Source organism: Eretmochelys imbricata, chromosome 1, assembly GCF_965152235.1.
Source record: "Eretmochelys imbricata isolate rEreImb1 chromosome 1, rEreImb1.hap1, whole genome shotgun sequence".
In the NCBI taxonomy this organism is placed as follows: Eukaryota; Metazoa; Chordata; order Testudines; family Cheloniidae; genus Eretmochelys; species Eretmochelys imbricata.
In genome coordinates this window covers 34,245,946-34,263,827 of record NC_135572.1, presented here as the reverse complement: position 1 = coordinate 34,263,827, position 17,882 = coordinate 34,245,946, and the positions used below count along the sequence as shown (strand labels likewise).

Genomic DNA, 17,882 nt, shown 5'->3' with positions numbered 1-17,882 from the left:
ACTTTGTGCATTTGACCAAGTATTACTTTGTATATGGTTAGGTTTCCTGTTTACCTGTATTTTTGTGAGAAAACACATAGTAATAATGTAGAAGATTTTCAAACCACTAACTTCATTCTGAATATCTAGGATGTGTTTCCAGTGGCAACTGTTATTTTCTAGGTTCTGTACAATCATAAAAAGCCATAAAGCTTAGAGTCTCACTCTGATCCTGAAAACACTTATGCATATGAATAGCAGCACTGAACTCAACCGGACTATTGATGAGTGTGACTGTAGGACTGGAGTCTGAAAAAATAACCTTCCAACAGCTCGACTTAACTATACAATTTTCAAACCCATATTTCTTCAGATTATGGCAGCATAAAAACCAGAAATCCGTTAGCTGCCTTAATACTCATTTTTTCCAGTTTCAATAAATACTTGAACCCTAATGTAGCTTTTGTGCACAACTTGAATTAACATTCAGACACACTCTAACCCTTCTGGTAACACACTCATGACAAATGTATGGCAGTAGTTTTTGTCACCTATGGACAAGCAGACATTGGATAGCTGACATCTGTTCAACACAGGATGTAAGTAAAATATTGTGAACAAGGAACACCAGACAGATTTATTGAAGACATTTTTGCTATATTATAAAGAAAACATTTTTATAGGATTATTGCTTAATAAAAAGTTTTTCCTCTAGATTTTAAAACAGCATATTTGATTAACCATGCAGTATATTAAATGTTTTTTTCCTTAAGCCAGTGGAAGTCATCTGTGTTGTTCAAAGTAATAAATAAGCTATTTAAAATGTCTGTGAAAAAATAGCATTTCTATTTGTAGCATGAAATGCTAAAACTAGCACTGAACCTAAAATTAACTAAATCACTCTAGCAATGAAGTTTTCTTGGCTGCTGTGCTCATGCTTGGAACTGCCACCCTCTCCTCTTCCTTCAGATCACTCCTGAAAGCACACTTCCTCTGCCTTTTTAACAGAAATCTCTTGAGAGAGTCACCATTCTGGATGGCCATACCACCCAATGGTATTGTGTGTGTCTAAACTGTCTTACCTGAATAAGACTGGGTGCCTCTCTTGAGAAGAGACTGTCTTTCTATATGTTCATACACAACAAAGCACAACACTGGGGCTAATGACTGTTACCATCATCACCAATATAGACTCAAACAATTAAAATATTATAGGACTGCAATGTTTTATGTATATAATAATAGAAATTAAAAGGTGGAAAACACCTATTAACTTAAAGATGCATTTGTGTGTGCTCTATCTTAAAATATTAAAACACTACAAAGCCCACAAATGCTAACCATTGCCATTAAAATTGTGTGTGAAATGCTGACAACCCATCACTTTAATTTTTAAAAACTGCTCTAAGTTGGCATCTTCCTCTGAGTCTCCCCCAGGATGTTTTCTATTTCAATCTATGTAGACTGAAAGCTCTTTGGGGCAGGGTCTTGTACAGAGAACAGCCTGATTGGCAAGGGAAACATACTAGTATAAAACCCTTGCCAACATACTAGTATAAAACTGATTTATGTTTTTACTGAAAACACTCCTGAGTGTAAAATGCTCAATTCAGAACAGGAATTATATTTAAGAAATTAAAAGCTCTTAAACAAGGTATTCCAAGTCAAGTGTTACCAGTACACTCTCCTCGAGATAGATATACTACGAACAGTTATAAAAAAAAGAATGTTTAACCCAGAAATCCTTTGAAAATCTGCAACAGCTACAATGCTCTCCTCCCCACCCCACCAAAAAATAAAATAAAATAAAAAAAATCAACAGCTCAATGGGGCTTTGATAAAATGTTTTTGGAGCTGGGACCAGCATGGCTGTGGTTCTTTACAGCAAACACTATTTACTGGCTATTTTTTAGTGTGAATTAAGGTCAGCTTAAAACTTTGACTTTCCTAGTTTAAAGCTATTTCAAATAGAATCCACCACATGCATCATTTTTTAATTGAATGTGTATGCACCAATATGATTTACTTTACTACATTTATAAATCCACAAACTGAATTTCCATTATCAAAAAGCAGCAAGTAAAGTTACCAAGGGATTTCACATATAAATATATAACAAGCATTTGAAACCAAGAACTATTTCTTTAAGATCAAATAATGGATTTTGAGTATGTGAAGATATGGCCACTGAAGAATGAATCACAAATACTGAAATTTCTCTGCACTGGCTACAATAACTATGCCTTCAAAGCAACTTTTTCATACCAGGAGAGGAAGCCATGACCTACTTCGCAACTACAGCTATTGCGGACAGACTTCTTAATCCATGGAAAATAGCTGAGGGTCCACCACAGGGAGAGATCTCAGGCTCAAGAGATGGAAGAAGAAATAGCTAGGGGAATGAAGTGGTCTTGCTAGCTGAAGAGGAGGGGCATACAGTAATTCCTCGCTTAGCGTTGTAATTATGTTCCTGAAAAATGCTACTTTAAGCGAAACGATGTTAAGCGAATCCAATTTCCCCATAAGAATTAAGGTAAATGGGGGGGCTAGGTTCCAGGGAATTTTTTTTGACAGACAAAAGAATATAGAATCATAGAATCATAGAATATCAGGGTTGGAAGGGACCCCTGAAGGTCATCTAGTCCAACCCCCTGCTCGAAGCAGGACCAATTCCCAGTTAAATCATATATATATGTATATATACACATATATATGTATGTATATATATATGTATATATACACACACACACAGTATAAGTTTTAAACAAACAATTTAATACTGTACACAGCAATAATGATTGTGAAGCTTGGTTAAGGTGGTGAAGTCAGAGGGTGAAAGAGGGTGGGATATTTCCCAGGGAATACCTTACTGCTAAATGATGAACTAGCACTGGGCTGAGCCCTCAAGGGTTAACCCATTGTTGTTAATATAGCCTCACACTCTACAAGGTAGCACGAATGGAGGGAGGGGAGACAGCATGGCAGAGAGAGACAGAGACACACACCTGTGTGAGAGAGAGAGAGATGTGCTTCGCCCCTTTAAGTAGGCAGACCCCACTCTAAGTACATTGCCTTTTAAAGTAGATTAGCAAGTTGAGATAGCAGCTGCTGCTAGCAAGCTCTCTCCATCCTGAGCCCTGTGGTGTTGTCCCCCCCCCCCCCCCGTGGAGATAAGGTACAGAAGCAGAGGGGCAGGAGCAGGGGTAGGGTGATACCCTGACATTAGCACCTCTCTTCCCCCCACCTCTGCACAGCAAGCAGGAGGCTCCCATGAGCAGCTCTAAGGCAGAGGGCAGGAGCAGCACACGGCTGTGGGGGTGGGGAGGGACAGCTGAACTGCCCGGCAATTGATAGCCTTCTGGGTGGCTGCCACACAGGGAACTTAGGGGAGCGGGGAGCTGATGGGGGGCTGCCAATCTACCCTGGTTCCAAGCCCCCACCAGCTAGCTCCAATGGGCTGCTCTTTCTGCAAGCAGTGGACAAAGCAGGCAGCTGCCAAACCACGTTATAAGGGAGCACTGTGCAACTTTAAATGAGCATGTTCTCTAATTGATCAGCAATGTAACAACAAAACAATGTTAACCGGGACAACTTTAAGTGAGGAGTTACTGTACTCGGTCCCATCAGAGGAGAACTAGCTGGCTTTAAAAGACAACCGGGATATCAAAAGGACTAAGTGTGTCAGACAAAAGCGGCAGAACTAGCACGGAAGGTTGATGCAAGCATATGTAGAAGACAAATAATTTGGCTGAAAGGATGACCCCACCAAAAATTAGCTTAAAGAAAATAAGCAGTCCTTAACACGCAACTCCTTACATACTATCTCTGCCCCCTGAAAACAGATTCTGTGCCCTGGTGACTGAAGTGGTTTATTTATCTAGGTGTTCAGGAGGCCACTGCTGCTGGAGATTCATTGCAACACCCTCTGCTGCCACATTCTTTATGACCAAGATAGGAAGAAACGTTGGGCAAGAAGCCTCCACTAGGAGTTGGCAACTGCAGACACCATGGAGAAAAGCTGCCAGGAGAAAGGAGCAGGAGCCTCTTCCCTGCTTTGCCAGGAATTCTACCAATGAGTTGTAACTGGTCAGCTCCAGTCTGCAATCAGCAACTTCCTCTGCTACTCACTGTGACGTTGCATCCCATAATGCTTTATGGAAATATGCTTATGCATGTATATATGATATAACTATATGTTTTATACTACATGTGCCATGTAACACATCTCTGTAAAGGTTATGATCTACTGAATATATTCATCCTATTTGTATGCATGTATCATTTTTGTATTTGAAGTTATGAATATTGGCTGTGTACCTGTTTGATTTTAAGTAGCTTTAGTAAGGCATTTGGTCAGCTTCTTAAGAAAGGAATTTGCAAGTTAAGAGCCAATCAAGAAACACTTAACGGACAATGGAACCTTGGAAGATTCCAATTCACAAAAGAAGTCTACTGTTCAAAGTAGCATGTGAACAATGGCTGCCACCTGTAAAGTTCTGAGTCATGCATGGACACGTAACTTGCCCATGTGACTCCAAAACTCCAGCTTGCAGCTGGATTCTGCGTAGGAGAGAGGAGGGAATCTCTACCCACAAAAGAAAGCCCCTGGGAGACCCCTCCATTTTGTCTTTAGCTGGTTCAAGAGGTAGCCTCTCCATCCCTAAAGGATACCTGAAAGAAACTGGAACAAAGGACAGTAACCATAGGGGTGTGAGTGATTGCTGGACCCAGACTAGAAGGAGGCTAGTCTGTAAAAGAAGCTTACTGTGTTAAGGAAAAGTTAGCACATGTGACTCCATTTTGGTTTGGGGCCCACCATTGTCTAAAAGCAAGCACATCATGCACCAGGAGGAGCGTTCCTTAGATAATGCATTCCTGTGAAAATCCTCCTCCTCGTCTCCAGCCTGCCTTGACTCCCGGTATCTGTTCTTTGTCTGTCTCTAACTCCCTATCTCCTGGTCTTTGATGTGAGGCCTCCCATCCTGATAATAAAAGTTACTGATGCATCGCTTTAGGACCATGCTGTGTAATTAACATACTAGTTTAGCACGAGGAATGCACCAAGCAGGGATAGGTGGTAGATAAGAAAAGGGTTTGTTTATTGGCTAAGGTTTCCGATGCACGAGGGCAACATGCTTTGCTAAGAGGTATATAACCTTTGTATAATCTGTATTCGGGGTCCCCTCCTGGCTAGCAGGGGGGCACCACGCTCAAGCATAATAAACTTGGTGTTTTTTGGGAACTCTGCAGTTGTGGACTTTGTTTATGTGCCTCAGCCTAGATTCGAACTGTGCGTGACCTACCAGGTATAATTCGTAGCATTTGTGTGCATGTCCTACCAGGTGTAATTCGTAGTATTTGTGTGCGTGTCCTATCAGGTATAATTCGTAACAGCTGGAACATCTCTGAGGATGAGGTTTCATCTGTAATCACTTTCTTAGGCCTGGTCTATGCTACGGGGTTAGGTCCAATTTAGCCACGTTAGGTCGATTTAAAAATGACTGCGTCCACACAACCAACCCCATTCCATTGACCTAAAGGGCTCTTAACATTGACTTCTGTATTCCTCTCCGACGAGGGGAGTAGCGCTAAAATTGACCTTACTGGGTCGAATTTGGGGTAGTGCGGACGCAAATCGATGGTATTGGCCTCCAGGAGCTATCCCAGAGTGCTCCATTGTGACCGCTCTGGACAGCACTTTGAACTCTGATGCACTAACCAGGTACATAGGAAAAGCCCCAGGAACTTTTGAATTTCATTTCCTGTTTGGTCAGTGTGGCGAACTCAGCAGCACAGGTGACCATGCAGTCCCCCCAGAATTGTAACGCGCAGAATGTTTCTACGCTCCTCCTATCATCTCCGCCCCTGAGGTTATCACAGATTAGAAGACAAAAAAAAATGCACTCGCGATGACATGTTTTCCGAGCTCATGCAGTTCTCCTGCACTGATAGGGCACAGCTTAATGCATGGAGGCATTCAGAGGCAGAGGCCAGGAAAGAATTAAGTGAGAGTGAAGAGCGAAGGCAGGACACGATGAAGCGTCTGTTGGAGCTGCAGGAAAGCCAAACAAGAGCACAGACCCCCGCTGCATCCACTGTATAACTGCCTACCCTCTGCCCCCTGTTCCATAGCCTCCTCACCCAGACGCCCAAGAATGTGCGGGTGGCAAAAGAGGCTCTGGGCACCCAGCCACTCCACTACAGAGGATGGCCCAAGCAACAGAAGGCAGTCATTCAAACAGTTTGATTTTTAGTGTGGCTACAATAAGCAATGGGCCTTGTCCTTCCCTCCTCCCCCACCCCACCCAGGCTACCTTGTCTGTTATCTCATTTTTTTATTTTTATTTTTTTAAATTCAGAAAGAAAGAATGCATGGTTTCAAAACAAGAGTTACTTTATTTCGAAGCGGGGAGGGTGGCGACATGTACCCAAAACCACCCCCGACAACGTTTTTGCCCCATCAGGCATTGGGAGCTTAACCCAGAATTCCAATGGGCAGCGGAGACTGCGGGGACTGTGGGATAGCTACCCACAGTGCATCACTCTGTAAGTCGATGCTAGCCATGGTAGTGAGGACGCACCCTGCCGACTTAATGCGCTTAGTGTGGACAAACGCAATCGACTATAAAAATCGGTTTCTAAAAATCAACTTCTATAAAATTGACCTAATTTCGTAGTGTAGACAAGGCCTTACGGTATTAGGTTTAGACTTGTGTGTTTTATTTTATTTTGCTTGGTAATTCACTTTGTTCTGTCTTTTATTACTTGGAAACACTTAAATCCTACCTTTTGTATTTAATAGAATCACTTTTTACTTATTAATTAACCTGAGTATGTATTAATACCTGGGGGGGTGGAGGGAGGGAGGCAAACAGCTGTGCATCTCTCTCTATCAGTGTTATAGAGGGCGAACAATTTATGAGTTTATCTTGTATAAACTTTATACACCGTAAAATTCATTTATTTGGAGTTTGAACCCCATTGGCAACTGGGTACCTGAGTGTTGGAGACAGGAACACTTCTTAAGCTGTGTTCAGTTAAGCCTGCAGCTTTCAGGGGACATGGCTCAGACCTGAGTCTGTGTCTGTAGCAGGCTAGTGTGTCTTGCTCAAACAAGGAAATGTTCTGAAGTCCCAAGCTGCCAGGGAAAACGGGTTCAGAGGTAGTCTCAGCACATCAGTTGGCAGTGCCCAAGGGGTTTCTGTGATCCAACCAGTCACACTCACACCTGACAACAGCAACACCGTCTCATGGATTTACCAAAAACTCTTTCATTTAACTACTTTGTTACCTCAGCCACCCTATGACAGTATCCCCCAGGTGTTCTGAGACTCACATGGTTAAAAATTTAAGGTTCCAGTTGCTTGGTGATGGGTGTGAATATTAATTTCTGAACAACAACAATAACAAACAACCCACCCTCTGGATTCTGTCCTGTAACATTTATTTCATAACAATGGAGGTTTCCTGTACTTTATGCAGTAGTTAACTGATTTAGTCCCAGAAATAAAATATGGATTCTGGGGTTTTTTTGGGCACTTATAAACAGTTGGCCAAAACCATCTCTTGTAGCTTGTCTGTTTGATAATTTTAAAGCATTAAAGACCAGAATGAAGCACCTGCAATCGCGTAATCACTCTGACAACCTACATCAAAGACAGCTATCAACATGGGCTCAAAACAGCTGCAGCCTTTGTGGCTCTGTCCTCAGTATGCAACATGGTTTGGCAGGATGGCCTGTTTCTGAAAGCATCAAAAATACTGCCTTGCAGAACACTGTGCCTACTGACAGAACAGACCAGCAGACCTCATCCAATGAGTAACGGGCTCCCACAAGGATCTGTCTTGGCACCTTCGCACTTGGATATTTATATCAGCAATATGCCATCAACCCAGTCAAAGAAACTTGGATATGCAGATGATGCCACAGTTGCCACCCAAATGGAATGCACGCTCTCAGAAGATTTGAAAAATCCGAAAGTGTACTATTGGTTATGGTGACTCCAACCACAACTTCAAAAATGCGGTGTCTGCATTCCATAACATGCAAAGAAGCACTGGAATGTCATCTTCTGCAACAACTTTGGCAAGAGGATTTCCCAAAATATTTTGAAATGGTTCTGAATTGCACCCTTACATACTGCTAACATCTGTCAAAGTCGGCTGCCAATATAAAAACTACAATATAATCCAAAAGCTAGCTGGGACCAGATGGGTGGCAAGATGCTTACACCTTGCTGACAGCCAGCTTGGCCCTTGTCTGCTCAGCAGCTGCATATGCTGCATATCAGTATGGGCAGTTGGCACAAATATGAAACCTGTCGACGTGCAATTGGACGTTGCATGAGAATTGTCACAGGACTGCTGGAGTCAATAATTGACAGTCTGGCTTCCCATCCTTGCGCATATCTTACCACTGTCTCTCCGAAGCAGCAATAATGAGAGAATGCAACTGCACAACAACAAACCTAGACTTGCCCATCTATGAAGATTTCCAAGCACCGCTTCTGTCCTCTTCCATGATATTGCCTTATGTCCAGGCACCCCTTCTGAGTAGCGGCCAAAGTTCTCAAAACTACGACACCCTCACCAAAACAGTGGGGGTCAAGAATCAAGCCAGGATTACAGATCCCACAGACCAACCACCTGGCTTCAGCATGCTATGTAAGATATAGATCACAGGAAATGGTACCACAACCTTACGTGGGCTTTGGAATTACTTATTGTACAAACAGAAAATGAAGGACAGCCTGATATGTGCATGTGGAGAGGACCACATGACCACAGAACATGTAGTGAACTGCTGCCCTCTAAGATCCTTCTCTAGAGGGACAGCCTCTATTCGTTCCATTTCACCAAAAGTCAGAGTGGATGACAAACTTGGATGTCAACCTTTAATGCTGATTTGCAAGTTGCCATATGAAAGAAGAAAAAAGCATTATTTAGATGTGAATGATGCTTTCCAGACAAAGCGAGAGGCCCCATTTGCTTACACTCTAAAAGAGAGTTATAGTGTGCACTTAGGAAGGAAGAATTCCATGTACCACCAGGAGGTTATCTAGTCCAAGCCCCTGCTCAAAGCAGGACCAATCCCCAACTAAATCATCCCAGCCAGGGCTTTGTCAAGCCTGACCTTAAAAGGAAGGAGATTACCACCTCTCTAGGTAACGAATTCCAGTGTTTCACCACCCTCCTAGTGAAAAAGTTTTTCCTAATATCCAACCTAAACCTCCCCCAATGCAACTTGAGACCATTACTCCTCGTTCTGTCATCTACCACCACTGAGAACAGTCTAGATCCATCCTCTTTGGAACCCCCTTTCAGGTAGTTGAAAGCAGCTATCAAATCCCCCTTCATTCTTCTCTTCCGCAGACTAAACAATCCCAGTTCCCTCAGCCTCCCCTCATAAGTCGTGTTCCAGTCCCTAATAATTTTTGTTGCCCTCCGCTGGACGCTTTCCAATTTTTCCACATCCTTCTTGTAGCGTGGGGCCCAAAATTGGACACAGTACTCCAGATGAGGCCTCACCAAGGTCGAATAGAGGGGAACAATCACGTCCCTCGATCTGCTGCAATGCCCCTACTTATACATCCCAAAATGCCATTGGCCTTCTTGGCAACAAGGGCACACTGTTGACTCATATCCAGCTTCTTGTCCACTGTAACCTCTAGGTCCTTTTCTGTAGAACTGCTGCCTAGCCATTCGGTCCCTAAGCGGTGCATGGGATTATTCCGTCCTAAGTGCAGGACTCTGCACTTGTCCTTGCTGAACCTCATCAGATTTCTTTTGGCCCAATCCTCTAATTTGTCTAGGGCCCTCTGTATCGTATCCTATCCCTACCCTCCAGCATATCTACCTCTCCTCCCAGTTTAGTGTCATCTGCAAACTTGCTGAGGGTGCAATCCACACCATCCTCCAGATCATTAATGAAGATATTGAACAAAACCGGCCTGAGGACCGACCCTTGGGGCACTCCACTTGATACCGACTGCCAACTAGACATGGAGCCATTGATCACTACCAGCTGAGCCCGACAACCTAGCCAGCTTGCTATCCACCATCTGGAGGGAACGGAGTATTAGGGTCTGTAACCACCTCATCTGTGGATACTGAGGAAGAGGCTAGCATTGGAGGAGGGGCTGCTTCTTTTTCCTCCACCTGTACCACTTCCATTGGGCCCACTTCTGAGACCTCAGTATCGGGGTTGGTACTGGAGTCGGGTCCGGTGTTGGGTGGGATGAAACAGTGGCTCGCCTCTTGGACTCCACTGAGTATGAATGGTGGAAAGAGAGCCGCAGCACTTGGTGAAACCCCCACAGCTTTCAAGACTGTGACTGCATTTGCCAGTGGTCAACCGACAGCTGGGGGAGCCAGTACTGAAGTCTGGTACATAGTTCAGGTACAGGTACAGGTACTGGTACTTCTTCAACCGGGTGAAGGATTCCCCTTTGGACTCCGAAGAGGATTCTTCCCTCTGAGACTATGAGGTTTCTGTGCCTGCTTCCGCCTACAGATGACTGGTGACTGGCCGGAGACACTTACAATGGGACCATGGAGGGTTTTCCTCTGTGGGGTGCTACGATGGTCGATGCCATGATGGAGCTCACTGCCCCATGATCCTTTCTGTCCCCAGTAGCCCTGAATGGCAGGGGCCTTTCATTGGTGGGCGGAATAGGGAGGGACATCCGATCCTTTTCCTCCTGAAAAGCCTCCAGAGTCAAAGAGGCTTGCAGCCGCAAGGTCCCATGATTGTGCCTGGGAGTTGGGGTGGGTCCCGGACTGGACTTGGTGCTCTAGTTGAAGTCGCTGGAGCTAGCAGTGCCTCTGGGGAGGACAAGTGGCCTACTGCTAGTCACTCTCTACTTTTTCCTCTTCACACCGTAAAGCGCCCTCTCTTGGCAAGCTGTTTCTTATGCTTCTTCCTCGGCACCGGGAATGGAGAATGGTGCCAGGAAGAGCAGTGTTGGGGCAGCGCTTCGCATGGAAGCCAAAAGGGCTTGGTGCCAATTCGCAGCGGCTCAGCTCTGAGGCTGGTCTGAGGGCTGCCTCCATGAGTACAACCTTCAGGTGAATGTCTATCTTTTTGAGTGCATGGTCTGAAGCCCTTGCAGATCTGGCTTCTCCTTAACGCAAGTTTCCCTGAGGCACTTTAGACAGCTAGAGTTCGGGTCACTCGCTGGCATGGGCTTGCTGCAGAAGGCACATGGCTTGAAGCTCAGGGACCATGGCATGCTCAGCCCCTGGGACCAAAGTCCCTTGACGACAGGGACCACGATTCACACTATATACACTAACACTAAATAAGAAGTATCTACAAAAACAATATGCTACAAAGTCCAAACCACTGGGAAAGAAGCCTCGCAAGAGCAAGAGGGATCGTTCCAAGCAACCATCACAGGCAGTAAGAAGGAACTGAGAGGGTGCAGAGATGGTGGCACCCCTTATCCTGGCACATATGCGTGTGGCTCCAGGGAGTGCCAGAGCCGGTCCTACGGATAGCACGAAGGGAAAAATCTCCAACAACTGTGCATGTGGTGGTCACACACCTAGCAATGGAATGGATATGAGCAAGCTCTTGAAGAACAATAAGAAGTTAGATATGAAATAATGTCCGGTTAAAAAATAGGGATGAGCATGTTATTTTGCTGCATGGAAACACAGAGTATGTTTGGAATACCTACTTTTACAAAGGAGACCAATATTTAATTTTAAAGGGGATTTAAAAAAACATTGATAAGCTCATGTGTACATAAAATTATTACATTAAGAAATCATTTTCTCATAAATTTTGTTCAGTAGGTTTGTTAGTTTAGAAAGTTGATAGAAACGATGCTATGATAAAAAATTACAAAATGTAGTTACTGTACCAACCTAACCTTTTTCTTTCGGTCTTTTTTGTTTCTAAATCTCAATTGACAGAAGTCTAGATGCTTCTGAGAATAAGCTTTGGAATCCCCTCACAAAATGGGTCATTTGCTGGTCAGTCAATCAATTTCTTTCTCATTTTGATTTACGCAAATATCTTGTAGGACTAGTCTCAAGCTGCAGTATTTTCTCCCAAACACTAGCAGCAACTAGTAAGCATTCACATAATTGACCTGAAACATTAAATTTGTGACAAGCCAAGTGAAAACTGCCCTTAACATCTGAGAGACTGTGCAGAAGTTACGCAAATAGCAATGATTCATATATTCCAAGGCCAGAAGGGACCACTGTGATCATCTAGTCTGACTTCCTGAATAACACAGGCCATAGAACTTCCCCAAAATAATTCGGAGAGCATATCTATTAGAAAAAACATCCAAGCTTGATTTAAAAATTGTCAGTCATGCAGAATCCACCATGACCCTTGGTAAATTGTTCCAATGGTTAATTACCCTCACTGTCAAAAATGTATGCCTTATTTCCAGTCTGAGTTTGTCTAACTTCAACTTCCAGCCATTACACTGTGTTATACCTTTCTCTCCTAGACTGAAGAGCCATTATCAAATATTTGCAAAAAGAAAAGGAGTACTAGTGGCACCTTAGAGACTAACCAATTTATTTGAGTCTCTAAGGTGCCACCAGTACTCCTTTTCTTTTTGCGAATATAGACTAACACGGCTGCTACTCTGAAACTTATCAAATATTTGTTCCTCATGTAGGTACCTACAATTTCTAATCAAGTCATCCTTTAATCTTCTCTTTGTTAAACTAAATAGACAGACTCCAGGAGCTCAATCATTAAAAGACAGGTTTTCTAATATTTTAATCAATCTTGTGGCTCTTCTCTGAACCCTCTCTAAATTTTTCAACATCTTTCTTGAATTGTTAACCCCAGAACTGGGCACACTCTTCCTGCAATGGTTGCACCAGTGCCAAATACAGAGGTAAAATAACCACTGTACTCCTACTCATGACTTTCCTGTTTATGCATTCAAGGATCGCATTAGTTCTTTTCGCAACTGTGTTACATTGGGAGCTCATGTTCAGCTGATTATCCATCATGACCCCCAAATCTTTTTCAGTCACTCTTTTCCAGGAGACAGTCCCCTATGCTGTAAGTATGGCCTATGTTCTTTGTTCCTAGACATATATTTAGCCATATTAAAGTACATATTGTTTGCTTGTGCCCAGTTTATGAAACATACAAAACGTTCTGTGTTAGTGACCTGACCTCTTTATTATTTACCACTCCCCCAATTTTTGTATTATTTGCAAACTTTATCAGTGATGATTTTGTGTTTTCTTTCAGGTCATTGATGATAATAATAAACAACATAGTGCCAAGCCTGATCCTTGGAAGACCCCCACTGGAAACAAATCCACTTGATAATGATTCTCTTATATTTTGAGACCAGCTTTTAATCCATTTAATGTATGTCACCTTGATTTTGTATTGTGCTAGGTTTTTTTTTTGTTTTTGTGTTTTTTTTTAAAGTTAAATGCCTTACAAAAATCTAAGTATATTACATGAACACTACTACCCTATCAACAAACTTGTAATATCACTATCAAGTTAGTCTGACAGGATCCATTTTCCATAAACCCATGTTGATTGACATTAATAAAATTACCCTCCTTTAATTCTCTATTAATCTAGTCCCATATCAGTTGCTCCATTACTTTGCCCAGGTTTGATGTCAGACTGACAGGCTTATAACTACTAGGTTATCCCATTTATCCTTTTTTTAATATTAGCACATTAGCTTTCTTCCAGTCTTCTGGAACTAAATTTGTGGATCCAAGTTATCTGGACCTACTGATTTAAAAATGTCTCACTTCAGTAGCTGCTGTTTAACATCCTCGTGAGATACTACTAGAATGAAAAGAGTGTTATCATATGATAGTACTACATCATCTGTTTTTTCCTCAAATACAGAACAGAAATATTTATTGAACACTTCTGCCTTTGGTGCAGTATTATTGATAATTCTACCATTTCAATCTACTAATGGATCTGTACCATTATCAGGATGCTTTTTGCCAATAATATATTTAAAAAACTCCTCCTTATTTTCCTTAAATCTGCTGGTCACAGATTTCTCCTTTCTTCATTGACACTTTGCATAAGCACAATCCAAAATGTCAACTCCTTGAACCAACAAATGAACTTTAAACAATGCGGCATTTAAAAATAAATCCCACCACTGTTTCTAGCACTAATCCTACTGCAGTGAAAATACTGCCAGGCTAAATACTCTGTGTGAAAACACCTTAAAATTAACCTCCAAGTGAAGTCGTAAATGTACCTCACAGTCCATTTGATCTCATAGCAAGCTATTCACAAGCTCTTTTGAGTCAGTAATTTTAAGGTGACTGTTAGTCAACAGACTATGCATAGGGAAACATGTTATGACTTTGAATAAGAATCTTTCCTACAAGTCTGAACAGTTTACTTCCTCCCACAGGAGGAAGCTTTTAAACCTTAACTTTTACTTCACTTGCCATTTAAGGAAAGATTCAATTACAGCTGTGGTTTTTGGCACAGACAGATGTTCAAAATAAACGATTACATGTACTAAACAGAATCTTAATTTCTTTTCAGTAGCTTCTCCTACAAACCTGTTAAGAAAGGGATCAGAACTATTTGTAGTCATTGTTCTCAGCTCCTGAGACATTCCAGGAGATGACACTGGATTTTGAGAGCCACCGTCTTGTTCCATAGTTGGAAGTTGGCTACGGAGAGCTAACTCCTGAAAAAACAAGAAATGAGTACATTAGTAAGTTCAGTGCCATGTTTCAGGCACATCATCAGCATTTCAGCATATAGGTGAATACACATCTCCATAGTTACTAAATGTCTAAAGTGAAAGGAAGAATCCCCATTCTGCTCAATAAAGAGAATTCAAGCTCAGGCTATTTCTCCAATTATTATGACTTAACTGTAAATATTAATTTAAGTAAACAGATTGTTATTTGACACCACCCACATGCAAACTAACATCCAATTACCAACAGAGGTGGTTGCAAACAATGTGATCAAAGAATTTCACTCTTTTTCTTGTTTGGGAATTGTTCATGAACAGACTGATTTCTCATAATTGTTGAAATAATTACTTCAAATGAGTAAATTTTGTCCTAAATTTGCATGTAAACTGTTCGTTGAGTGCTTCTGTTATTCACTATTTATTGCTGTGTGATTGGTCAGTTTAAGTCACATTGAACTGTTTCTTTATTGGATGACAAACTATAATGAGGGACAAATGAGAAAGCCTTTGATTCTCTAAGGGAAAGGGTGAGATTAGTTGTGGAGTTAAGAAGAGGTAGGTTAATAAGATTAATGAATTTTTAGAACATTTAGACTTGTTCCTTTCTGGGTCTCTTGGGCCAGACTTTGCATGAGGGGGCTGGGGGTGGAGAGGAAGAAGGGGAATCAATCTGGCAGTTCTCAAACTGTGGGTCATGACCCCATTTTAATAGAGTTGCCAGGGCTAGCGTTCGACTGGCTGGGGCCTGGGGCCAAAGCCAAAGCCCACTGCCCAGGGCCAAAGCCTGTGCCCCGCCACCTGGGCTGCAACCACCTCTATTAGTAACAGCCCCCTGCCCAGGATGAAGCCCTTGGGCTTTGTCCCTCCCCGCCCAGGGTGGTGGAGCTCAGACTTTGGCCCCCTGCCTGTAGAAGCAGGGCTTGGGTGGGCTCAGGCTTCAGTCCCCTCCCCGCGCCCCCTCTCCATTGGGGCTGTCTAGTAATTTTTATTGTCAGAAGGGGGTTGCGGTACAATGAAGTTTGAGAATTCCTAGTCTATTGTAATATGATTGCCTTGGCTACCTTTTAAAAATAATTTTCACCATGTTCGTATTAAATAACTGCATTTACATAAGGATTCCAGCTGTGCAGGGTGTGGCTAGATACTCCTCTGTTTTATTTAATTGCCTCTTTGCCAGGTATGGGGTTTTGCACTTTCCTAATTACACAGAGTGCAGCCATCTACCCATGTATGCTTTGTTTAACTGTGGTCTCGCATGGGATTTCGGCAATTGTCCCTTTTCATGTATCTACCAAGTACATTTGATGGAATGTAGTAGTCTACAATTTTCTCTCACCCCTCATTTGACATTGTTACAAGCAAACTTGCGGTGGAGACACGTATGCTGACTCTGAACTGGAATGGATGCTGGTAGATCTCCATGTCTGAGAGCTAAGTATCAGCAGTTTCTGTGGTGCTGCGTTAAACAGTGCTCCATATACAACAATGAACTAAAATAATATTTTACTGAAAAGCCCTAGTCACAGACACAAAATCAGCACCATCAACTGATTTAATATTAAAAAAATCCAAACAAACAAAAAAACTAGTTTCAGATGTCCTTCTCAAAAGCAAACAGTGCTAAAGTGACAGGAAAGAAGATCCAGATTTCATCTCTACATTGGCTGAAGAATCAATATAAAATTGAAGGGAGTAAAGAAAAAACCAAACAATCACAGAGTTTTATTGGTTTTTAAAAAGTTAACTTTGCCTTTCTTGTTTTTTCTTGAGAAGTCTAAAGGTAGTGGGGACTAAGCCTCCTTTGCCATTTGGTCAAAAAAAGAGCGGCTTTAACTGCAACAGCAATATCTGAGACGTATTCAGCTACAGGAACTCTCACATCTGACTGAAGAAACCAAAAAAGCATTTTATCAGAAAAAGATGCATTAATACAGGAAAAGATGGATACGAGGACCTCAGTTTTGCCTATCCAGAGGTATAGAGTACCATCTACAGAGTAACTGAAGCTTGTACCCAGTCAGTAAGGATTTCCCCCTTGATTCAACTACACCTCATTTCCAAAAGTGTGAACACTGTACCAGATTTAATGAAGTGTGGATATAAACTGACTGCACTGAAGTTCTTGTATCAAAGAGTTCCTGTGTCTACACACCAGCACTTCCCATTGAGGAAAGAGGAATATTAGACCTTCACTCTACATTTCCTGATATCTGCTAAGATTTACCAGTGTTAGAACAAGATGTTAATTACTTACAGGCTGATGAAAAAATATATAATCATTTATTTATATATTATTTATATTCATGTTTAAAAAACGGCTCTTTATTTTGAACTATCTGACCTTCTAGATGCAAAAATACAAGTCTGACAAAATTCTGGCTGAGATTACTATGACTTGATCTCTTCCTATTTTTGTAAGTATGTCAAACTTTTCTAACTACCTTTGGGAAAATAAAGGCTTAACACTCGCAATGTTAGTATAAAATTCTAATTTTGGATATTATTTACAAGACCAAAATGATCTGTCAACTCCTTAGATAAAGTTACTTTAAAAAAAAAATGAGGTCAGCATTCTGTAACTTATCCAGCTGGTCTTTTTCAAGTTTGTTTATTTTATAGTTACACAAGTTTTTAACAGCTTCACTGGATATTCACGAAGTGTATAACTTGTTCAAAATGGAGCTTAGAAAAAACTGACTCTTTTAAAAGGGCCTTTTACTTTCATCACACTTTTTACATGAGTAGAGATGTTTTAATAATTGATTTCTTGGTTTGTAGACAGTTCCAAAAAATTCTGAGTCAGACCTCAGCAAAATTTTTCAGAATTTTCAGCAAATCAAAAATTTCAGAAAAAACTGTTTTGATTTGGGGCATTTTTGTTTTAATGAAAGCAAAGGAAATTTGGACACACAGGATTAGATTCCCCAAATTTAGGAGGAAGTGATGGTTACATTGCTCCCTTATACCCAATAGTTCAGCAATTAGGACACTCTATTGGAATGTGGAAGACCCGTATTTGAATCCCTACTCTGGAGCAAATCCCCTCCTCAGGTGAGTACCCTTACCACTAGGCTACTGGCTATTTGGGGGGAGGAGGGTGCCTCTCTCACATTGAAGCTATTCCACTTTGTATAACTAATTAAATATTCATTGGAACAGGGACTTGAACCCAGGCCTATTCCCCCACCCTGGTGAATGCCATAATCAACGGTC

At 41.8% G+C, this 17,882-nt stretch overlaps 1 protein-coding gene across 8 annotated transcripts in view; it reads right to left on the bottom strand.

Moving 5' to 3' along the window:
* The window catches only part of YAP1 (Yes1 associated transcriptional regulator), a 151,736-nt gene that overhangs the window by 6,806 nt on the left and 127,048 nt on the right, over positions 1-17,882 (bottom strand). For all 8 annotated transcript variants that reach the window (XM_077808513.1, XM_077808530.1, XM_077808522.1 and 5 more), the window contains one exon: positions 14,524-14,654. In XM_077808513.1, the coding sequence (XP_077664639.1) occupies positions 14,524-14,654 (131 nt within the window). The remainder of the gene's footprint in view (positions 1-14,523; positions 14,655-17,882) is intronic.